This window comes from Lolium rigidum, chromosome 4 (genome assembly GCF_022539505.1).
Source record: "Lolium rigidum isolate FL_2022 chromosome 4, APGP_CSIRO_Lrig_0.1, whole genome shotgun sequence".
In the NCBI taxonomy this organism is placed as follows: Eukaryota; Viridiplantae; Streptophyta; class Magnoliopsida; order Poales; family Poaceae; genus Lolium; species Lolium rigidum.
Window position 1 is genome coordinate 50,849,370 of NC_061511.1, and position 23,856 is coordinate 50,873,225.

Sequence of the window (23,856 nt, forward strand, 5' to 3'; positions counted from 1 at the left end):
TAGATAGATTCTGTGAAGGCATCATTGCCTGTTACGGGGAGACGTTTTGCCGTCGACCAACTGTCGAGGATACTCAGCGTCTGTTAGCGAAAGCCGAGGAGCGTGGCTTTCCGGGCATGTTAGGGAGCATCGATTGCATGCATTGGCGGTGGAGGAACTGCCCGGTGGCTTATGCTGGTCAATTCACAAGGGGAGACATCAAACACCCTACCATAATCTTAGAAGCCGTTGCGTCGTATGATCGTTGGATCCGGCATGCCTTTTTGGAGTGGCCGGATCCAACAACGACCTCAATGTACTCAACCGGTCGTCGTTGTTCACCGATGTGCTTAGGGGAGAAGCACCCGTAGTGAACTTCACGGTGAATGGACACGAGTACAACTATGGTTACTACCTTGCCGACGGCATCTACCCCTCCTGGCCGGTGTTCATGAAAGGTGTTACTCTTCCACAAAGTGAAAAGCAGCGAGTGTTCACTTCTGCTCAATCAGCTTGGCGCAAAGATGTCGAGTGTGCCTTTGAAGTGCTGAAGGCTAGGTTCAACATTCTAGCAGTTCCGGGACGCTCCTACTCGAGGCGTACTCTTGGGTTGATCATGCGTGCATGTGTCATTCTGCACAACATGATCATCGACGATGAGCGTAGTACAAATTTGGAGAACATCTATGAGACCGTTGATTCCAATGTCGGCCCTGCAATACACAACCATGCACCACCAAGCCTAGCAGCCAGGATTCAGATGGACAACGAAACGAGGAACTCACCGATGTATACACAGCTCCAGCATGATTTGATTGAGCATGTGTGGGCTAATGCCTAGATTATGTAATTTTTTCAAATTTTTATGTAATTTTTTCAAATTTTTATGTAATTTTTTCAAATTTTTATGTAATTTTTTTTATGATGTAATCGGTAACAATTTTAGTTCAATAAAATAATTTCTTTGCATTATTTTTAATGTTGTAATCTGAAAAAGAAATGCTGATGTTGAGGAGAGAGAAAAGCTGATGTGGAGGAGAGAGAAGTGAGAGCTGGCACTATATCCCGTGCATTGGCACCGTGGGGTGAGAGTGGGGTGAGAGTGGGTGAAAAAGCTGACGTGGCAGGCTATAGTGGTGTGGTGCATTGGCACCAGCCTAAAACCACATCGTGGGCTTCCTGGAGTGGAAGGTTAAAGGGGAACTGGACAACTGCTCCCCTTGCTCGTCATCGAACGCTAAGGGTGTGTTTTATTTTTTTAGGGTGGTTCTACTAGCCAAACTTGGCGACCAACAGTATCTAAAACTACACTTCTAGCTAGTGTATGAGCTTATTTATTGTGAATCCTTCTTTCATGGCAGAATGACATCTTCTCAAACTCGCTCGCGGAGTCTAAAATTTCTCGGACGATGTGTGCATAAACTCCCTTTGAACCGTCTTATATGCTTCGAACAACTGCTAGCAGTCACTTGCAATCATCACCTTGCGAGTGTTGATATCGTGTGCAGGTGCAATCGCTTCTCTGCAGGCAAGAGCCTCGAGAATCTCAGGCTTGGATTTGCCTAGGTACACAACTGCCGATGCGCCCAAGAACACTCTGCCTTATGATCTCGCCACTGCTGCAACCGATCCATACCCAGATGATTTACCCACTGCGGCATCAACGTTAACATTCGCCTTTCCCCTCGGGGGAGGGATCTATTCTGGTGTCACCTGAATTGGTTTCACCTTTGGGTCTCTTAAGTTGTCGCCACGGACGGCGAGGAGGGGGGGAGGCTGTCGCCGAGGAAGGCCAGGATGAGGAGGGGGACGTTGTCGCCGAGGACGGAAAGGAGGAGGGGGAGGCTATCGTCGAGGACGGCCAGGATGAGGAGGGGGACGCTGTCGCCGAGGACGGCGAGGAGGAGGGGGAGGCCGTCACCGAGGACGACCAGGATGAGGAGGGGGATGCTGTCATTGAGGACGGTGAGGAGGAGGGGAAGGCCATCGCTGAGGACAGCCAGGATGAAGAGGGGGACGCTGTCGCCGAGGACGACGAGGAGGAGGCGGAGGCCGTCGCCAAGGATGGCAGGGGAAAGGAAGAGGATTCAGATGCAAGGTGGACGTGGCTGGAGGCGGAGGAGGCGGCTGAGGAGGCAGCGGCGGCAAGGAAGGAGGTAAGGGCCCGGACGAGGGCGCAGTTGCAGCATTCGTTCACGGACGACGACGAAAACCCCGATGACCACTCGTCGGAGGGGGACTCAAGCTCGCCGGCCGCGTCGACCGCCAGTACCTCTTCACAGGAGGTGACAAGCTGGAAGCGCGTCCGTGAGGATGATGAGGTGAGGCCTTCAAACAATCATGAGTTAGTTTAAACCTAGCAACTTGTTTATTTAATTTGTATGTTTAATTTTCGCAATTTGTATATTTAATTTGTTCGAACATGTTGCACTAATTTCAAAATATCGATCCTACCTAGAAATTCGAACAATTTGTATGTTGCACATGTCTTTCTCTTCAGTTTGTATGTTGCACATGCCGGCCTGGGCGGACGAAATGCGTCGGGCCGTTAGGGTTAGCCCCTGACGCAAAAGAACACATTTCAATGTCCACGGACCGACGCAAACAAATACGCGTGGACAATTTAAACATCTGAAATACGTCGATCCGTGATACGTCTCCAACGTATCGATAATTTCTTATGTTCCATGCTACTTTATTGATGATACCTACATGTTTTATGCACATTATATGTCATATTTATGCATTTTCTGGAACTAACATATTAACAAGATGCCGAAGAGCCGATTCTTGTTTTCTGCTGTTTTTGGTTTCAGAAATCCTAGTAAGGAAATATTCTCGGAATTGGACGAAATCTTCGCCCGGGGTCCTATTTTTGCACGGAGCTTCCAGAAGACCGAAGAGGGAAGGAAGTGGGGCCACGAGGTGGCCACACCATAGGGCGGCGCGGCCCAGGCCCTGGCCGCGCCGGCCTGTGGTGTGGGCCCCTCGCGCCGCCTCTTGACCTGCCCTTTCGCCTACTTAAAGCCCCCGTCGCGAAACCCCCAGTACCGAGAGCCACGATACGGAAAACCTTCCAGAGACGCCGCCGCCGCGAATCCCATCTCGGGGGATTCGGGAGATCGCCTCCGGCACCTCGCCGGAGAGGGGATTCATCTCCCGGAGGACTCTTCATCGCCATGATCGCCTCCGGAGTGATGAGTGAGTAGTTCACCCCTGGACCATGGGTCCATAGCAGTAGCTAGATGGTCGTCTTCTCCTTGTTGTGCTTCATTGTTGGATCTTGTGAGCTGCCTAACATGATCAAGATCATCTATCCGTAATACTATATGTTGTGTTTGTCGGGATCCGATGGATAGAGAATACTATGTTATGGTGATTATCAATCTATTGTTTATGTGTTGTTTATGATCTTGCATGCTCTCCGTTATTAGTAGAGGCTCTGGCCAAGTTTTTGCTCTTAACTCCAAGAGGGGGTATTTATGCTCGATAGTGGGTTCATGCCTTCATTGACACCTGGGATCGTGACGAGTAGGTTCTAAGGTTGTGATGTGCTGTTGCCACTAGGGATAAAACATTGATGCTATGTCTAAGGATGTAGTTGTCGATTACATTACGCACCATACTTAATACAATTGTACGTTGCTTAGCAACTTAATACCGAATGGGGTTCGGATGATAACCTGAAGGTGGACTTTTTAGGCATAGATGCAGTTGGATGGCGGTCTATGTACTTTGTCGTAATGCCCGGATTAAATCTCACTATATTTATCATATCATGTATATGCATTGTTATGTCCTTCTCTATTTGTCAATTGCCCGATTGTAATTTGTTCACCCAACATGCTTTTATCTTATGGGAGAGACACCTCTAGTGAACTGTGGACCCCGGTCCTATTCTTTACATAGCATACAATCTACTGCAATTGTGTTTTACTATTTTCTTGCAAACAATCATCTTCCACACAATACGGTTAATCCTTTGTTACAGCAAGCCGGTGAGATTGACAACCTCACTCGTTTCGTTGGGGCAAAGTACTTTGGTTGTGTTGTGCGGGTTCCACGTTGGCGCCGGAATCCCGGTGTTGCGCCGCATCACATTTCGCGACCATCAACCTTCAACGTGCTTCTTGGCTCCTCCTGGTTCGATTAAACCTTGGTTTCTTTCTGAGGGAAAACTTGCCGCTGTGCGCATCATACCTTCCTCTTGGGGTTCCCAACGGACGTGTACATCTACGCGCATCAAGCCTGTTTTCTGGCGCCGTTGCCGGGGAGATCAAGACACGCTGCAAGGGGAGTCTCCACTTCTCAATCTCTTTACTTTGTTTTTGTCTTGCTTTATTTTATTTACTATTTTGTTTGCTGCACCTAAACAAAACACAAAAAAATTAGTTGCTAGTTTTACTTTATTTACTGTCTTGCTCTCTATATCAAAAACACAAAAAAAATAGTTACTCGCATTTACTTTATCTAGTTTGTTTTATTTACCGTTGCTAAAATGAATACTCCTGAAAATACTAAGTTGTGTGACTTCACAAATGCAAATAATAATGATTTCCTATGCACATCTATTGCTCCACCTACTACTACAGCAGAATTCTTTGAAATTAAACCTGCTTTACTGAACTTGGTTATGAGAGATCAATTTTACGGTGTTAGTTCCGATGATGCTGCTGCCCATCTCAATAATTTTGTTGAACTTTGTGAAATGCAAAAGTATAAGGATGTAGATGGTGATATTATTAAATTGAAAGTGTTTCCTTTCTCATTAAGAGGAAGAGCTAAAGATTGGTTGCTATCTTTGCCTAAGAATAGTATTAATTCATGGACTAAATGCAAGGATGCTTTTATTGGTAGATATTATCCTCCCGCTAAAATTATATCTTTGAGAAGTAGCATAATGAATTTTAAGCAATTAGATACTGAACATGTTGCTCAAGCATGGGAGAGAATGAAAACTTTGGTAAAGAATTGCCCAACCCATGGACTCACTACTTGGATGATCATCCAAACCTTCTATGCAGGACTAAATTTTTCTTCGCGGAATTTATTGGATTCAGCTGCTGGAGGTACCTTTATGTCCATCACATTGGGGGCGGCTACAAAACTTCTTGATGATATGATGATAAATTACTCTGAATGGCACACGGAAAGAGCTCCACAAGGTAAGAAGGTAAATTCTGTTGAAGAAACCTCTTCCTTGAGTGATAAGATTGATGTGATTATGTCTATGCTTGTGAATGGTAGATCTAATGTTGATCCAAATAATGTTCCTTTAGCTTCATTGGTTGCTCAAGAAGAAAATGTTGATGTGAATTTCATTACAAATAATAATTTCAACAACAATGCTTATAGGAACAACTGCGGTAATAACTATAGGCCATATCCTTCGCTAATGGTAATGGTTATGGTAATTCTTATGGGAATTCTTACAATAATAATAGGAGTGTACCCTCTGGCCTTGAAGCTATGCTTAAAGAATTTATTAGTACACAAACTGCTTTTAACAAATCTGTTGAGGAAAAGCTTGATAAAATTGATATTATTGCTTCTAGAGTTGATAGACTTGCCTCTGATGTTAATCTTTTAAAATTGAAAGTTATGCCTAATAATGATATTGATAATAAGATTACTACTACAGCAAATGCCATCCAAGTTAGAATTAATGAGAACATAAGATTAATGGCTGAACTGCGTGCTAGCTAGGTGGGATAGAGAAGAAAATGAAAAACTAGCTAAAGAGAATAATGTAGCTAAAGTTTGGACTATTACCACCACTAGTAATGCTAATTCTTCACATGTTGCTGCACCTCCTACTATCAATGGTAAAATAATTGGTGTTGGCAATGTTTCTACTCCTAGTGCAAAGCGTACAAAACTGCCCGAAATTGCTAAAGCTAGCTGAAACTGCTTGTGATAAAACTGCTGAAATTTTTTCCAACCTTGGGAACAATGATCCCATTGCTGAAGCTCATAATGATTTAGATTTTGATGATTGCCACATCTCTGAAGTTATAAAGTTCTTACAAAAACTTGCTAAAAGTCCTAATGCTAGTGCTATAAATTTAGCCTTTACAAAACATATTACAAATGCTCTCATAAAAGCTAGAGAAGAGAAACTAAAACTAGAAACTTCTATTCCTAGAAAGTTAGAAGATGGTTGGGAGCCCATCATTAAAATGAAATTCAATGACTTTGAATGTAATGCTTTATGTGATCTTGGTGCAAGTATTTCTGTTATGCCTAAAAAGATTTATGATATGCTTGACTTGCCACCATTGAAGAATTGTTATTTGGATGTTATTCTTACCGATAATGTTAAAAAGAAACCTTTGGGGAGGATTGATAATGTGCGCATTACGGTTAACAATAACCTTGTCCCCGTTGATTTTGTTGTCTTGGATATCGAATGCAATGCATCTTGTCCTATTGTGTTGGGAAGACCTTTTCTTCGAACTGTTGGTGCTGTTATTGATATGAGGAAGGTAATATTAAATATCAATTTCCTCTCAAGAAAGGTATGGAACACTTTCCTAGAAAGAGAATGAAGTTGTCTTTTGATTCTATTATTAGAACAAGTTATAATGTTGATGCTTCTACTCTCGATGTTACTTGATTTGCACTTTCTGCGCCTAGCTGAAAGGCGTTAAAGAAAAGCGCTTATGGGAGACAACCCATGTTTTTACTACAGCAATTTTTTGTTTTGTTGAGTCTTGGAAGTTGTTTACTACTGTAGCAACCTCTCCTTATCATGTTTTTGTGCCAAGTAAAGTTTCTATGTTATAGTTGATGTTGGGATCGCTGCGCAGAAACAGCATTGCTGTCTGTCACGAATCTGGGCACAGTTCTCTGTAGATAATTCGAAAAAATCTGCCAATTTACGAGCGTGATCCTCAGATATGTACGCAACTTTCATTAGTTTTGAGTTTTTCCATTTGAGCAAGTCTGGTGCCATCTTTAAATTCGTCTTTACGGACTGTTCTGTTTTTGACAGATTCTGCCTTTTATTTCGCATTGCCTCTTTTGCTATGTTGGATTTATTTCTTTGATCCATTAATGTCCAGTAGCTTTATGTAATGTCCAGAAGTGAAAATAATGATTGTGTCACCTCTGAATGTGTGAATTATTGATTGTGCACTAACCCTCTAATGAGTTTGCTTGAAGTTTGGTGTGAAGGAAGTTTTCAAGGGTCAAGAGAGGAGAATGATATACTATGATCAAGAGGAGTGAAAGCTCTAAGCTTGGGGATGCCCCCGTGGTTCACCCCTGCATATTTTAAGAAGACTCAAGCGTCTAAGCTTGGGGATGCCCAAGACATCCCCTTCTTCATCGACAACATCATCAGGTTCCTCCCTTGAAACTATATTTTTATTCAATCACATCTTGTGTTCTTTACTTGGAGCGTCGGTTTGTTTTTGTTTTTGTTTTGTTTGAATAAAATGGATCCTAGCATTCACTTTGTGGGAGAGAGACACGCTCCGCTGTTGCATATGGACACATATGTCCTTAGGCTTTACTCATAATGTTCATGGCGAAGTTTCTTCTTCGTTAAATTGTTATATGGTTGGAATTGGAAAATGCTACATGTAGTAATTCTAAAATGTCTTGGATAATGTGATACTTGGCAATTGTTGTGCTCATGTTTAAGCTCTTGCATCATATGCTTTGCACTCATTAATGAAGAAATACATAGAGCTTGCTAAAATTTGATTTGCATATTTGGTCTCTCTAAGGTCTAGATAATATCTAGTATTGAGTTTTGAACAACAAGGAAGACGGTGTAGAGTCTTATAATGTTTACAATATGTCTTTTATGTGAGTTTTGCTGCACCGGTTTATCCTTGAGTTTGCTTCAAATAACCTTGCTAGCCTAAACCTTGTATCGAGAGGGAATACTTCTCATGCATCCAAAATCCTTGAGCCAACTTGCTATGCCATTTGTGTCCACCATACCTACCTACTACATGGTATTTCTCCGCCATTCCAAAGTAAATTGCTTGAGTGCTACCTTTAAAATTCCACCATTCACCTTTGCAATATATAGCTCATGGGACAAAATAGCCTAAAAACTATCGTAGTATTGAATATGTACTTATGCACTTTATCTTTTATTAAGTTGCTTGTTGTGCGATAACCATGCTTCAGGGAACGCCATCAACTATTGTTGAATATCATGTGAGTTGCTATGCATGTCCGTCTTGTACTGAAGGATCTATCATTTTAGTGGTTGGAGCATGCAAAATTGTTAGAGAAGAACATTGGGCCGCTAACTAAAGCCATGAATCATGGTTGAAGTTTCAGTTTTGGACATATATCCTCAATCTCATATGAGAACAATAATCATTGCTACATGCTTATGCATTTAAGAGGAGTCCATTATCTGTTGTCCATGTTGTCCCGGTATGGATGTCTAACTTGAGAATAATCAAAAGCGAGAAATCCAAAATGCGAGCATTCTCCTTAGACCTTTGTACAGGCGGCATGGAGGTACCCCTTTGTGACACTTGGTTGAAACATGGCATGCAAAGATCCGGTAGTCCAAGCTAAGTAGGACAAGGTGCGGGCACTATTAGTATACTATGCATGAGGCTTGCAACTTGTAAGATATAATTTACATAACTCATATGCTTTATTACTACCGTTGACAAAATTGTTTCATGTTTTCAAAATAAAAGCTCTAGCACAAATACAGCAATCGATGCTTTCCTCTTTGAAGGACCATTCTTTTACTTTTATTGTTGAGTCAGTTTACCTATCTCCCTCCACCTAAGAAGCAAACACTTGTGTGAACTGTGCATTGATTCCTACATATTTTCATATTGCACTTGTTATATTACTTTATGTTGACAATATCCATGAGATATACATGTTATAAGTTGAAAGAAACCGCTGAAACTTAATCTTCCTTTGTGTTGCTTCAATACCTTTACTTTGATTTATTGCTTTATGAGTTAACTCTTATGCAAGACTTATTGATGCTTGTCTTGAAGTACTATTCATGAAAAGTCTTTGCTTTATGATTCACTTGTTTACTCATGTCATTACTTTTGTTTAGATCGCTGCATTCATTACATATGTTTACAAATAGTATGATCAAGATTATGATGGCATGTCACTTCAGAAATTATCTTTGTTATCGTTTTACCTGCTCGGGACGAGCAGAACTAAGCTTGGGGATGCTGATACGTCTCCAACGTATCGATAATTTCTTATGTTCCATGCTACTTTATTGATGATACCACATGTTTTATGCACATTATATGTCATATTTATGCATTTTCTGGAACTAACATATTAACAAGATGCCGAAGAGCCAGTTGCTGTTTTCTGTTGTTTTTGGTTTCAGAAATCCTAGTAAGGAAATATTCTCGGAATTGGACGAAATCTTCGCCCAGGGTCCTATTTTTGCACGGAGCTTCCAGAAGACCGAAGAGGGAAGGAAGTGGGGCCACGAGGTGGCCACACCATAGGGCGGCGCGGCCCGGGCCCCGGCCGCGCCGGCCGTGGTGTGGGCCCCTCGCGCCGCCTCTTGACCTGCCCTTTCGCCTACTTAAAGCCCCGTCGCGAAACCCCCGGTACCGAGAGCCACGATACGGAAAACCTTCCGGAGACGCCGCCGCCGCGAATCCCATCTCGAGGGATTCGGGAGATCGCCTCCGGCACCCTGCCGGAGAGGGGATTCATCTCCCGGAGGACTCTTCATCGCCATGATCGCCTCCGGAGTGATGAGTGAGTAGTTCACCCCTGGACCATGGGTCCATAGCAGTAGCTAGATGGTCGTCTTCTCCTTGTTGTGCTTCATTGTTGGATCTTGTGAGCTGCCTAACATGATCAAGATCATCTATCTGTAATACTATATGTTGTGTTTGTCGGGATCCGATGGATAGAGAATACTATGTTATGGTGATTATCAATCTATTGTTTATGTGTTGTTTATGATCTTGCATGCTCTCCGTTATTAGTAGAGGCTCGGCCAAGTTTTTGCTCTTAACTCCAAGAGGGGGTATTTATGCTCGATAGTGGGTTCATGCCTTCATTGACACCGGGATCGTGACGGTAGGTTCTAAGGTTGTGATGTGCTTGTTGCCACTAGGGATAAAACATTGATGCTATGTCTAAGGATGTAGTTGTCGATTACATTACGCACCATACTTAATGCAATTGTACTGTTGCTTAGCAACTTAATACTGAATGGGGTTCGGATGATAATCTGAAGGTGGACTTTTTAGGCATAGATGCAGTTGGATGGCGGTCTATGTACTTTGTCGTAATGCCCGGATTAAATCTCACTATATTTATCATATCATGTATATGCATTGTTATGCCCTTCTCTATTTGTCAATTGCCCGACTGTAATTTGTTCACCCAACATGCTTTTATCTTATGGGAGAGACACCTCTAGTGAACCGTGGACCCCGGTCCTATTCTTTACATAGCATACAATCTACTGCAATTGTGTTTTACTATTTTCTTGCAAACAATCATCTTCCACACAATACGGTTAATCCTTTGTTACAGCAAGCCGGTGAGATTGACAATCTCACTGTTTCGTTGGGGCAAAGTACTTTGGTTGTGTTGTGCAGGTTCCACGTTGGCGCCGGAATCCCTGGTGTTGCGCCGCATCACATTTCGCGACCATCAACCTTCAACGTGCTTCTTGGCTCCTCCTGGTTCGATTAAACCTTGGTTTCTTTCTGAGGGAAAACTTGCCACTGTGCGCATCATACCTTCCTCTTGGGGTTCCCAACGGACGTGTACATCTACGCGCATCAATCCGCTGAAGATGTCCAAACCGGGCGACCCTAGCTGGCGATCGTTTGCTCAAAGTTTGCCCAGCGATCACTTTCCGACAGCTTTTTTGGTTTAATCGTGCGCGAGTTCGCTTTCTCTTTTTAGCAAAACAACAAATTACTTGATGACCCGTATGTGAGCAAACCTCTTTCTTCTCCTTTCTTTGATTCACGTACACGTTAAAACTTTACAAATTCGAAATTTTAAAATGTTTTATCTCTCAACTAGCAACTCCGATTTAAGATCCGTTTTCACAATCGAATCCGTCTCGACGAGATCTTCAAAACTAGCACTCATGTTAATATGTTTCGACAAACTACTTTTTTGGCTAAAAGTTATCAACCCACTCTATTTGAATAATCAACCCCTTCGTACTTGACTGATACGGTAAATGTATAAAATTATTAACCTGGTGCAGGCTATTGAGTGAAAGTTCTGCATGCATGCATAAATAGTCGAATCTGCTGATGTCATCGAAATCTTTTCCAAAATTGAAAATTCAAAATGTTTTAACTTTCAAACGACAACTCCAAATTAAGATCCGCTTTCACCAATAAATCCGTCTCTACGAGATCTTCAAAACTAGCACCCATGTTGATATGTTTCGAGAAACTTTTTTTCTGGCTAAAAGTTATCAAGCCTCTCTATTTGAATAATCAACCCCTCCGTACTTGAGTGATCAACGGTAAATGTATAAAATTCTCAACCTGGTACAGGGTATTGAGAAAAATTTCTGCATGCATGCACAAATAGACGAATCTGCTGATGTCAACGGAATCTTTTCCAAATTTCAAAATTCAAAACGATTTAACTTTCAAACGAAAACTTCAAATTAAGATCCGCTTTCACCAATAAATCCGTATCGACGAGATCTTCAAAACTAGCACCCATGTTGATATGTTTCGAGAAACTTTTTTTCGGGCTAAAAGTTATCAAGCCTCTCTGTTTTGAATAATCAACCCCTTCGTACTTGTGTGATCAACGGTAAATGTATAAAATTATCAACCCCAAAGTTAATTTTATTTTAAACATTTTAGCGAATATTTTTTAGTTTAGAAGCTATCAACCTGGTGTCCTGTTATTTATCAACAGTAAATATAAATAACTACCAACCCTAAAAATCTAACTTCATTTCGAATATTTTAGCGACTATTTTAGTTTACAAGTTATGAACCCGGTACTCCGTTATTTATCAATGGTAATTATAAAAAAACAACCAACCCTAAAAAGTATTTCATTTAGAATATTTTAGCGAACATTTTTTATTTTACAAGTTATCAACCTGGTGCCTCGTTATTTATCAACTGTAAATATAAATAAATAATAACACTAAAAAGTATTTCATTTAAAATATTTTAGCGACACTCTTTTAGTTTACAAGCTATCAACCCGGTGACCCGCTATTTATCAATGGTAAATATAAATAAATATCAACCCTAAAAATTTAATTTAATTTAAAATATGTAGCGACTCTTTTTTTGTTTACAAGTTATCAACCCGGTGCCCCGTTATTTATCAACGGTAAATATAAATACCTAGCAACCCTAAAAAGTAAATTTCATTTAGAATATTTTAGCAACTTTTGTTAGCTTACAACTTAAAAACAGTACTTAATTTTTTGTAGCAAGTGGTAGTTCATTTGAGTTGCAAGTGGATCTTCCCACCCGTTATTTTCCCCCTGAAAAACCACTGGCCCAAAAAGGGAATTATAAAAATTAATCCAAGAAAACATGAATTATCGTACGAAATAACAACATAAAGGGAATTGCCAAAAGGGAATTGTCAAAAGGGAATTGCAAATAAAGAGAATTGAAAGTATGTGTCGTGCTGAAAAAAAGAGTGATATGCTATGTGCATGCATGCAGCAACTTGTGAGAGCTAGCCTCGTGCTGAAAAGTTGGCTCATTAAATGCAAACCAATGAGATACTGTATGCATGCATGCTGTGTGAACGCTCTTGGCTGTATGCAACTTGCAAGTGTGAACGTGAGCTGTTAGTTTGAACACAAAGCTACATGTGTGAACGCAATTAAACACTACGAGACAAAAAAAAGGGAATTGATTTCGCGCATGGCGCGAGCGCTACCGTGCAAGAAAACAGATCGCTCGAGCGATCGATTGCCAAGGAGGGAATTCGGTCCAAACCCTTATTTGAGCTAAACTTCGCTCTGCTACACCCTCGTGGTCATGTTGGTGCAGACCGCACTAAAAGCACCAGAGCCTTGTGCCTTAGCCACCGCCCATCAACGTTTTTTAAAGCTTTTTTTTAGATCATTTTGTTTTTGAAGCTAGGAAAGAGATGTTATACCGGCTCTAGCTTGGCCTTGGCCGGTCGCTGCTTGATTTTAGGTTTTCCTCTGTGAGGCTCGGCCGGCCTGGCCCGGCCCGTTTCTACCCCTTCATCCCAGGCTCCCAGCTATACATTGCTTTTCCTAGTCCTAGAATAGTAGGATCCGGCCGGCTCATCATTCAGATCTTCCCCTCCTCGGTTTGGGCCATCTCCAGCGGCGCGACGCATTTCGAACGCTTAAATTGTTCGCGGGCATTCGTTTCCATCATCTGGCGGACGTGGAAATGGTCGTGCGTCCGTTTGTGTTTGGGGATGGCTCCAGCGGGCTGACGCATTTTCGGCGCGAGCCAGTTTATTTTCAGAAAATTCAGAAAAGAGGTTCTACCCTCAAATTAGCTCAAATTTGCACGAAATTACATCTTCAAATTGAGGTCTAAAATAAGTTCATCACACTTTGCACATGGTATGGCGCAAAGTGGAGTCCAAAAGGGGCACAACAAGATCTGAACAGCATAAAAAGTCCAAAAGGAGGCCAAGGTGATGGGCGCATGGCGCCGGTGATCAGGCATCTCGCGCGCGGATTTCGGCGTGCCTCTTCATGAACCAGGCACTGGTGTCATCGTCGATGCTGCTCAAGTCAGCTAGCGTGATCCTTTTGTCCTCTGCACGGGTCTTGGCCTCGGCGTCACGCAATTTAGCCTTGGCGTTTGCCTTTTTGGCCTCGACGTCCATCCTTTGGACCTCAATGACCTCTTTCGTGAGGTTGAGATAGATGGCAGCTGCGGCCACTTTTTCCAGACGCCTCTTCTCCAGGCTCTGGGTGAACGCAATGGCTTGTGCCTCCCGGGTTAGATCGGCCTTGGTAGCCTTATGGCCTCGAGGACGAGGTGGAAGGGCTTTACGGCCATTATCGTCGTCTTCGCCGTCGAGGTTGACCGTTGTCCCATTCTTCACAGCTTCATCGTAGGCCGCAAAGCTTGTCTTCCACTTCTGCGCGTCCTTGAGCTTGTCCCAGCAATGGACCATATGGTAGCCCTTCTTATGCACTACCTTGAACCTCTCCAAGGCCCGGGATACCTGCAATCACGCCAACGCCGCTAATGATGTACATAGAATGATGTAAATATAATAGAATGATGATGGTTGTCTCTTGTTTACAACTGAAATCACGCCAGCGCCGCTTACGGGGTGCCTCTTAGTATGTTCGACGGTCGAGCAGAACTTGTTTGTCTCTTGTTTGATGTAGTTTCATCTTTTTCTGAGGGACTCTTCCGTGCGAGGGCTTGGGATGTGGTAGGGTGGGTGCATCTTCTTCTCGTTGTACTCCTGCATGACCTTGGCCCAGTATACTTTTCCCTTTTGTTGGGCGCCATTAATACAGTTATGGCTTATTGCCAGCCACGCGTCGCACAAACACTTGTTCTTGTCGTCGATGAATCCTTGTGTCCTGTGGCTCTTTGATGAGGACATCCCTGCTACTACACCACTACCTCCGTCATTGCAAGATGAAGACGAAGATGTTGTGAAGCTCAAGTTCAATGAAGTCATGATTGGACCAATGACACGAGCTCGTGCGAAGCTACTTAAACAATAGGTGAACTTGTTTCTATGTGATACTTTGATCGATGAGAACTTTATACTCCCTAAGTCGTATTACTTATGTATGATTAGGTATGAAGAGGAAGCAAGCATCGCACGAGGAGGAGAGGAGCAGAAGATGGACGTGAAGCTGGACATGGAGCTGGACATGAAAACATCCCATGGACGCACGAGGGAGGAGCGGGAGGAATGCGCGAGAAGGGAAGATGCAGCTCAGGCCGGCGCCAGGCCCGATCAAACCGGCCGTGCAGCCGGGCCACCCGGTCCCAGCCCCGGTTTGACCGGCTCCCACGCCGGATCAGCCCGGTCCAAACCGGGGCCCCTGCTTGTGCCAACCGGGCGACATCCAGTAAGCCCGGAACCTTAGTCCGGTCCACACCCGGCGCCAGATCCTGTTTCAACCGGATGGCCCGGTCCCAGGCGACCGGCCCCCAGACCGGCCAAGTCCGAGTCTGTCTCGACCAGATCTAATCTGGATCGGTTATTTTTGTATCTTTTCGACCTGAGGTCGTCCTGAACCCTTATATAAGTGCCTAGGACGCCCCCAAATTAGGTTTAGACCACGTTTAAGATAAACCCTAGTTCATAGTTGATTGCTTTGCAACTCTATTGAATCTCTACACCATATTGCATCGATTTGGTGTTGAACCCCTGAAAGTCTTGTGTGATATGTTGTTTCATTGGGAATTAGATGGTTGCAACTTACCGCTTTGTGGTCGGCGGCTACGTGCGCAAGTGTGTGGAGTTGCGAATATCTTGCAGGGTTGAGAGCTGTTGCATTGGCGACAGGGATCGATAGAGAGACTCGACAACGTCATACAAGTTATCATCCACTTCATCATTGTGTATCTCCGATGTGTTCACCCCGTGATCATCATCACCACCGTTGCTTACTGAGAAGATCGGGCCACCCCTTATCACTCTCCCCATTCTTCTTCATAGCATTGTCTGTGGTGAGGGCAGGCTTTGTTGGCACATCCTCAAAGTTGTCGACGCACACGGGTGTTGGTTGCGTGGGCTGGGCGGAGAATAGTGATATCCTCCGCATCTTGCATCGGTGCCCACTCATCATGCGGGCCTGTCCCGGCCCCGTCGTCGCCAAGGAAGCCGCCGCCGAAGATCATAGCCTGAATGTCTGTCTCATTCCGGTCCTTCCAATAGGTCTACGAATGACCGGACGTCAGACGCATGATACACGGCAGTCACGCACATTGAGAGAGCTCATGTACCGGGTCGTCCATCGTCGGGGCAGTCGGTGCCATTTCGACAAACAGGATGCGGGGCACCGGCATGCTCTCCTCCGGTAGCTGGCGCGTCTTGTGTCTCGCGCCCGGGCACGAGTCACCGCTTCTAGGCGTCCGGTTGAGGTCGGGAAGCGGGGCCCCGTTGAACTGCACTGGCGTCCCGTTGAACTGCACCAGCGGCACGCCGGAGGCGAACCGCGACGCCGGGTGGACCTGCAAGGGAGGACCTATATCTGATCATGCACCATGTCTTGTATCTATTGAAACTTCCATTCCTAGAAGTAAACTTTTCAGATTTGAAAATTATTGGCCTCTCCATCCAGGCTTCAAGGAAACTGTTAAAAGCTTATGGGAAAAACCAGTCCGGGCTAGCAATAGTGCCACCCTCATTTCTGCAAAGCTAAAAAATGTAAGACGTGGGCTAAAGCATTGGAGTAGGGGCATTTCAAAGCTGAAACTTCTGATTGAGAATAGCAATACGATCTTGCTTCAACTTGATAATCTGGAAGAGAAGAGACCGCTTTTTATTCAGGAATGGAATTTCAGAGTTATACTCAAAAGGCACATCAATAGACTGTTGGACTACCAAAATAAATACTGGAAAAAAAGGTGTACTTATCGTTGGGCACAGGTTGGTGATGAGAATACCAAGTACTTTCATGCTCGTGCTACTGAAAGATTCAGACATAACTCAATTGTTTCTATTACTTTGGAGGATGGAAGAAGAATAGAGAGCCATGAAGAGAAAGCTGCTGCTTTTCTTAATTCTTTCAAGAGTAGAATTGGGGTCTCCAATACCCCAGACATTTGCTTTGATCTTGCAGCGTTATTTCAGAGAGTAGAGGGATCGGAAGAGGTGTCATTGCCATTCACAAAGGAAGAAATTGACAAAGTTATCAAATCCATCCCTACAGACAAGGCGCCCGGTCCGGATGGTTTTAATGGCATGTTCTTAAAGGTGTGTTGGGATATTTTAGCCCCTGACTTCTATAAGCTTTGTGATGATTTTTGGGAAGGAAAGATTAGCCTGCATTGTCTAAATAATTCATTCATCACTCTGATCCCTAAAAAGATCACACCTGAATCAATCAATGATTACAGACCAATCTCACTTTTGAATTGTGTGTTGAAAGTTTTGACAAAGATAATTGCTGTGAGGTTGCAGAAATGGATTTTGAAGGTAGTACATAGAAATCAGTATGGGTTTATAAAGGGGAGGAATATCCAAGATTGCTTGGCATGGTCATTTGAATATCTATATCAATGCAAAGCTTCTGGGAATGAAATTATTGTTCTCAAACTTGATTTTGAGAAGGCGTTTGACACCATGGAACACTCCACAATTATTCAGATTCTTACTCATATGGGCTTTGATGATAGATTCACGAATTGGATTAAGCTTATCCTAGAATCTGGATCCTCTTCAATTCTTACTAATGGAGTACCTGGCACTGAATTCAAGTGTAGGCGTGGAGTGAGGCAGGGGGATCCCTTATCACCTCTACTTTTTGTATCCGGGGCTGAACTTCTTCAAGTCATCATTAACCATGCTCATGAAGAAGGACTACTTAGCTTACCCATTTCTCAGCCGGCCTCTGAAGATTACCCTGTGGTACAATATGCGGACGACACAATTATCATACTTCCAGCAAATAGAGCACAACTCAGTAATCTCCAATCCATTCTTCAGGCTTATGCCCAGTGCACAGGTTTAAAAATAAACTTTCACAAGTCTCAGATGATTCCATTAAATATCGGTGATGCTCAAGCTCATGATCTGGCTCAGGTTCTTGGATGCCAAGTTGGCTCTATGCCATTCACTTATCTAGGCTTACCCGTTGGTACAACTAGACCCACAGTAGCTGAGCTAATGCCTCTTGTAGACAGAGTTGAAAGAAGGTTAACTAGTACAGCAATTTGGCTCACTTACGGTGGCAGAGTAACCTTTATTAACTCCGCACTTTCTCCGCTCATTATTTATGCCTTATGTGTCCTTAAAATCCCCTTGCAAATTATTGAGTTCATTGATAGAGCTAGGAGACACTGCCTTTGGAGGAAAACCGAAGATAGAGATGAGAAGACATACTCTTTGGCGGCATGGGATTTGGTATGTCAACCAAAAAATAAAGGAGGTCTGGGCATAATGGATTTAAAGGTTCAAAATCAAGGATTGCTTCTAAAATTCCTTCACAAATTTTTTAATAAGCAGGATGTGCCGTGGGTAATGCTGATTTGGGAAAAATACTATTCAGAGGGTGCTCCTCAGGCCAGGAGACCGTGCGGCTCATTTTGGTGGAGAGATGTCAGCAGTTTATTTGACATATACAGAGGAATCACAAGATGTACAGTCAACCTTGGTGATACTGTATTATTGTGGAAGGATTGTTGGATGGATGATGCTATTCCTAAGGACGTATTTCCTCATCTATATTCCTTTGTATTGAATGAGGACTGCTCAGTGCTGCAATACACGGAAAGGGAACAAAATTCTAATCACTTCTTCATTCCTATGTCTGAAGAGGCTGGTTCTGAACTTATTGAACTACATAATGCTATTGCTCAGACTAATAGAGATATTTCGTCAGCTGACCAGTGGTCATATGTCTGGGGGCAGTCTACGTACCATGTGAAGAAGTTCTATGATTTCTTCTTCAGAGAGGTAATACCAAACCCATGCTTGCCGCTCATATGGAAAACCAAGTGTGTTATGAAGCAAAAGGTGTTTGCATGGCTGCTGGTGAGGGACAGACTCAACACGAGAGATATGTTATGTAGAAGACAATGCCCTATCTCAGATGATAAATGTGTGGTTTGCCATGCGAGAAACCAGGGATCACCTTTTCCTTGATTGTCGTTTCAGCAAAAAATGTTGGTCTATTTTGGGGATTCATTGGGATCGATCCCTTGAACTGAGCGACAAAATTGAAAGGGCTGCAAGCACTTGGAGGGGGTCATTCTTTCTTGAGTATTTTATAATTGGTGCGTGGAATATATGGAAGCAAAGAAACAGAAAGCATTTTGATAGTGTTACCCCCTCGGCTCAGTCCCGGCTAGTTAATTTTTCCGTAGACTTCGATTTGCTTTGCTCTAGGGTGAAACCGGAGCAGAAAACAATTATAACCTCCTTTGTAGCTTCTTTAAGAGTTTGAGGTAGTGTGTGGGTGCTGAGTAGGAACCATGGCCTAGTCCTGGTCTCCTTGTAAAAAAGATATGTAAATATTCTATTTTATTAATATATGAGCAGTAGGAGCCTCTCCTGCTGTAAATTCCTCAAAAAAAAAAAAGGAGCGGGAGTTTCAGGACGCAGCTGGGAACATACCGAGATCACCGACGAGGCCGGAGGAGCGACGCCGGCGATCCCCTCTCGCTTGACGAGCATGTAGGCTTCCGCTAAGCTCGGATGAAGGCCTACTTCTACGACGCCGGCTTTCACCTGTATCTGCCACGCCTACTGGCCGGTGGCCGCTGCATTCCTCTCCTTCAGGTTCTTGCGCCGGCCGCGACGCTTCGCGGCTCGACGCATTTCTCCTCCTTGAACAGCACCCTCTTTGCCGCCTTTGGCTTTGCGTCCCGGCCGCCGGTGGCGGCCCGCTTTGCTTCCGCCGGAGCTGCAGCCTCCATTCTGGCTATGGTCGTGGCTACGAGGGAGTGTGGAGCGGCGGCGAGTGCGAGGGTTACCTCGGCATCCATGCTGGTGGTTGCGGCGGCGAGGACATCCATCGCTTCTGGACTGCTCGCGCCGGTCTACTTTGATTTTTCCTGCCGGGAATGGCAACTGACGGGAATGTTATCGGCCTCCCTGCCACTGACGCGTGGGTCCTACGTCATTTTCGGCGGACACTCGGCGCACCAGGTTTGTGTCGCCGCGGACGGCCCAGTCACTTTGCGTCGCCCCGTTGAAGCAGGACCCAAACGCATTTTCGGTCACGACGGATGCACACGGTCGCTCGCCCCCGTTGGAGATGACCTTAGGTAAGCAAAGCAAAGCAGGAGCACAACCACCAAATCCCCAGGAGTCTGCGTCCTTCAGGTCCTTGGTACGTGACTAGTACTTCCTATAGGATCCCTTTGTTGTTTCATCTCTGTTTTGAATCCATCATGCTCCCGGTTTCAATCCTAAACGGACTAGTTCCAGATCGATCCAAAATCGACCCGGAGGCTTTTCCGCCGATTCCGGCAGAGAGTCGAATCGTATTGCACTCAAAAAAAAAAGAGTCGAATCGTATTGATTCCGACAAAGCCTCGCTCGCGCGTGTATATAGAGAGGCGGCCGATTTCTCACCCAAGCAATGAAATCGCAGGTGGTCCAGAACACGATGGCAAGCGCAAATTCTTTCGCGGACGATGGTCTGGTGGATCCGCAGGGTCAAGAAAAAACAACAGAGGAGTCGGCTGGAAACGCTACACAGACGACGGCCAAGACAAAGAAAAAGAAGATCTTGGTTCAGGAGTCAGCGTGGTATGTGAAACACGTCTTATCCTTCAAGCCAGAAGAACTTAAGGAACCGGAGGAGGTGCCCGAGGCCATCGTCAAGCACGACCCAGTGCTGGCGGCAAACCTCTACGTCATGATGGCCAACTCGGCCCTGTATAGAGAGCACATCAAAGAGAAGATGCTGGAGGAGCAGAGCAACTTTAGGCATCAGTTGAAAACCAAGGGCAGAGTCACGCATGAGATCGAGGTGGATGAAGACGACGACAGGTTTGTAAATGCCGCTGCCTCTAACACTTTTTTTCGAGAGTACGCCAAAAGCGTACCATATCTTTATAGAAGGCAGAATTTTAGTACAAGACGACTACAACTCGCTGCGAACAACGAGTGCAGAACGAACTCCACCCCGACTGATCCGAAGACCAGCCAACACCCAAGATACAACTACAACACAAAGAACCTATCCAAAGCTAATCCTCAAAGCCGCGTCTCGCTCCACACCGAATACCTCCGAAGATCGACATCTGCAAGAGAGCTCTCCTTTGCCGACGCACCATCAAAAGAGAAGATGGCGGGACTAGGTCGGCCTCCAAAAAGGCGTCGTCTTGGACTCTCCGACGACGTCGTACATAGCGCCCCGGAAGATCAACCTTGGACAGTGACGGACACCGGAGGAACGCAAAGAGAATCAACAACCGTGTCTCCAACCGCAAGGCTCCCAACAGAGGAACGACATCGAAATGCCGCCAATGCGTCGGTTCCAACCGAACCTAGGCTTTCGCCCGGAGATAGCACCAAACCCACGCGGGAGTAGGGAAGTGTCAGCATACCTCAGCGGCGCCTCCAAGGAGGAAAACGTCGCCCACGGGCGCCGTCGCCGCCGGCACCGGCCAAGCGGGCTAGACTTTCGTCCGATGCCGTACCCCGCCCACGCTGCCCGCCGGATTGGGGCCGCTGATCTTGTTGTCCACACCGCCGCCGCCACAGCACTTTGTCGCCGTAGCCTCACCAAAGTGCTCCACCAGCTCCCGGCATGGCAAGGAGAACCCACTTCGAGCTCCACCTCCAGCCTAGACACGCACAGCAGCAGGCACCACCGACCCTCCGGCTCCAGCAGAAGTCGCATGCGCTCAGGCCCACAACCACCTGGCCCGAAACCCAGATCGGGCCCAAGGACCCAGATCTGGGCCCTGCGCCTCCGGATCCTCCTCCTCGTCGGCGCCATCGGGGGAATCGAGGACGCGCGTCCTCCTCCTTGGCCGCCGGCCGGCCTCCGCTGCGCCAGGACTCCCCTGGACGCACTCCACGCCGCCGCTGCCACCAAGCTCCTGACCCGCCGTCACCGCCCCCGTCCAGCGCCGAGGCTCCACCGTGCGCCCGCCGCCGCTGCGTCCACTGCCGAGATGCTCCGCTCCTCCGCGCCTCCCCGCCGTAGCCCGCGAAGCCTCGCGCCGCCGACCGCTCTCGCCCGCCGCGCCGCCCATGGCGTCCCGCCTCCGCACGCCGGGGGCCCGCCGGGCGCGCCCGCCCTCACCCGCCGTCTTCGACGGCCAGGCGTGGCCGCCACCGCCGGCCCCGGCGGCGGCAGCGGCCGGGGGAGGAGGTCCGGCGGCTGGTTTTAGGGTTGGCGTGGGGGCGCCTCCGGAGCCGCCCGTGCGTGGCGGCCCGGGAGGGTTTTGTTTTGCCCTGCCTCTAACACTGGAACAGGACGCAGGAGACACCGCCCTGGAATCATGAAAAAGGAAGATGGGCAGACCAGGAAGCTGAATTGAGTTCTAGTTCTTAAGTTTTCTGCTACCCACCCTGTTTCTGAATTTACGTTGTATTTTGATTTTGTAAGACAATACCTTGAATAACAATTGCTTTATGTATATGCGGTTTATGTGGTACTAGTAAAGTGCCCGCGCGTTGCTGCTGCCCGACCAAAGTTGCTTCAAATTCTAGAGCGTTTTCATCTCCATCCACAATGCTGATCATTCTGCACCCTTACGCTTTGTTTGGATGTTTGATTTGGGGTTAGATATTGGGTATTCGGGAGGGATTAGGGCCGAATTCAAGAATTGTACATGTTTGGATGGTCAAGGTATTCGGTGTAGGTATTGGGGCTTAATATTGAGGTGTCTACTTTTTTGCCTGCGAGGGGTCTTCCCGAATGTTTAGCCTCAGGCCTCGACATCGCTCCATATTCGGTACTGCCGAACCGGTATCGTCGTCTCCGCTCCTCCTATCGATCTCATCACAAGAGGTACTCCCATCTCCATCTCCCGAGCGCCGCCTCCACCTCCCCCGCCCGGCCGCCCCCTTCCTCATCCCCCGCCGGCGCGCCCATCTAACCACCATCGCTGGTGCTTCGTTCCCCTCACGCTGACCCGGTTCCTCTGTGCAGGAACCCTAGACTGACGTCGCGAGGACCAGAGAACGAGGCGACGATCAGCGATCAGCCGGCGTCCGGCGCAGGTACCCTGGCGCCCGCCTCAGTACCCTCTATTCCCGTCCGCCCTGCCATGCCCTTCCCTCTCTTGCCATCCATTGGTGTCCTGATTTCCTGTGTTCTAATTTTTCTGCCATACGAGTATACTCCGTCAATGTGTTTGATAGGCTGCAGTTTGAGGATCACTAACGTACTAGCTAGTCAATATGACCGTTGTTTGATGTTACCTGTCAAAGTGCTACATATTATACTTTGCAAAATTGACAGACTGCTGATGTTTGATGTTCCCTGTGAACGCACTACTGAATATGGCTGCAGCTTGATGTTTCCTGTGCTATTGCTACATATAATACTTCACAAAATTGTATCTAGTTGAGCGGTTGAATTGCATTCTAATAAAATTGATTACATTGTAGTTGAAAAAAATGTCGGACGAGTTAGATTTGGTTTCTTACATATCGGAGGAAAACAAAAGAAGAAAGAGGAGAAGGATTGTGTTGTTCAAACAATACTTTGAATCGGCTCTTCTTGCAATGGCATATCTGAATACACAAAGGGGGCCGAGGGACTTAGGGAGCTTTACTGATGATGAGCATAAACACACTCTTAGAAAGTATTTGTTCAAAGATATGTATGATGGGACCGAAGTTGCATGCTATGATCAGCTTCGGCTAACAAAAAGAAACTTTCATGATTTGTGCGCTATGTTGCGTGACAAGTGTGGTTTACGTGACAGTGTGTATGTGACCGTGGAAGAAAAGGTTGCCATGTTCTTGCTTGTTGTTGGTCATGGTTTGAAAATGAGGTTGTTGCGAGGTCAGTACAAGAGATCTTTATGGACTATTAGTTCACACTTTTCTACTGTGTTGACGGCTATTTTATCTCTCCATGGGGAGTTCGTTAAGCTGCCTGATCCTTCCGTTCAACCTCCCAACGATTACAAATGGAAATGGTTTGGGAATGCAGTTGGAGCATTAGATGGTTGCCATATTGATGTTTGTGTTAATGTGGCTGACCAAGGACGGTACAGAAATAGAAAACAAGCTATCAGCACTAACGTACTCGGTGTAGTTGACTGGAATATGAAATTT

General features: G+C 45.6%; 1 protein-coding gene across 1 annotated transcript; it reads left to right on the plus strand.

The window, feature by feature from the left end:
* The first annotated feature begins 19,876 nt into the window (after positions 1 to 19,876).
* Positions 19,877 to 22,205, plus strand: LOC124649143. The gene is made up of 3 exons (XM_047188810.1): positions 19,877 to 19,939; positions 20,204 to 20,618; positions 22,021 to 22,205. Exons 2-3 carry the CDS (start codon positions 20,219 to 20,221, stop codon positions 22,104 to 22,106), a joined length of 486 nt encoding a protein of 161 aa, XP_047044766.1. The 5' UTR covers positions 19,877 to 19,939; positions 20,204 to 20,218; the 3' UTR covers positions 22,107 to 22,205.
* Positions 22,206 to 23,856: the final 1,651 nt, after the last annotated feature.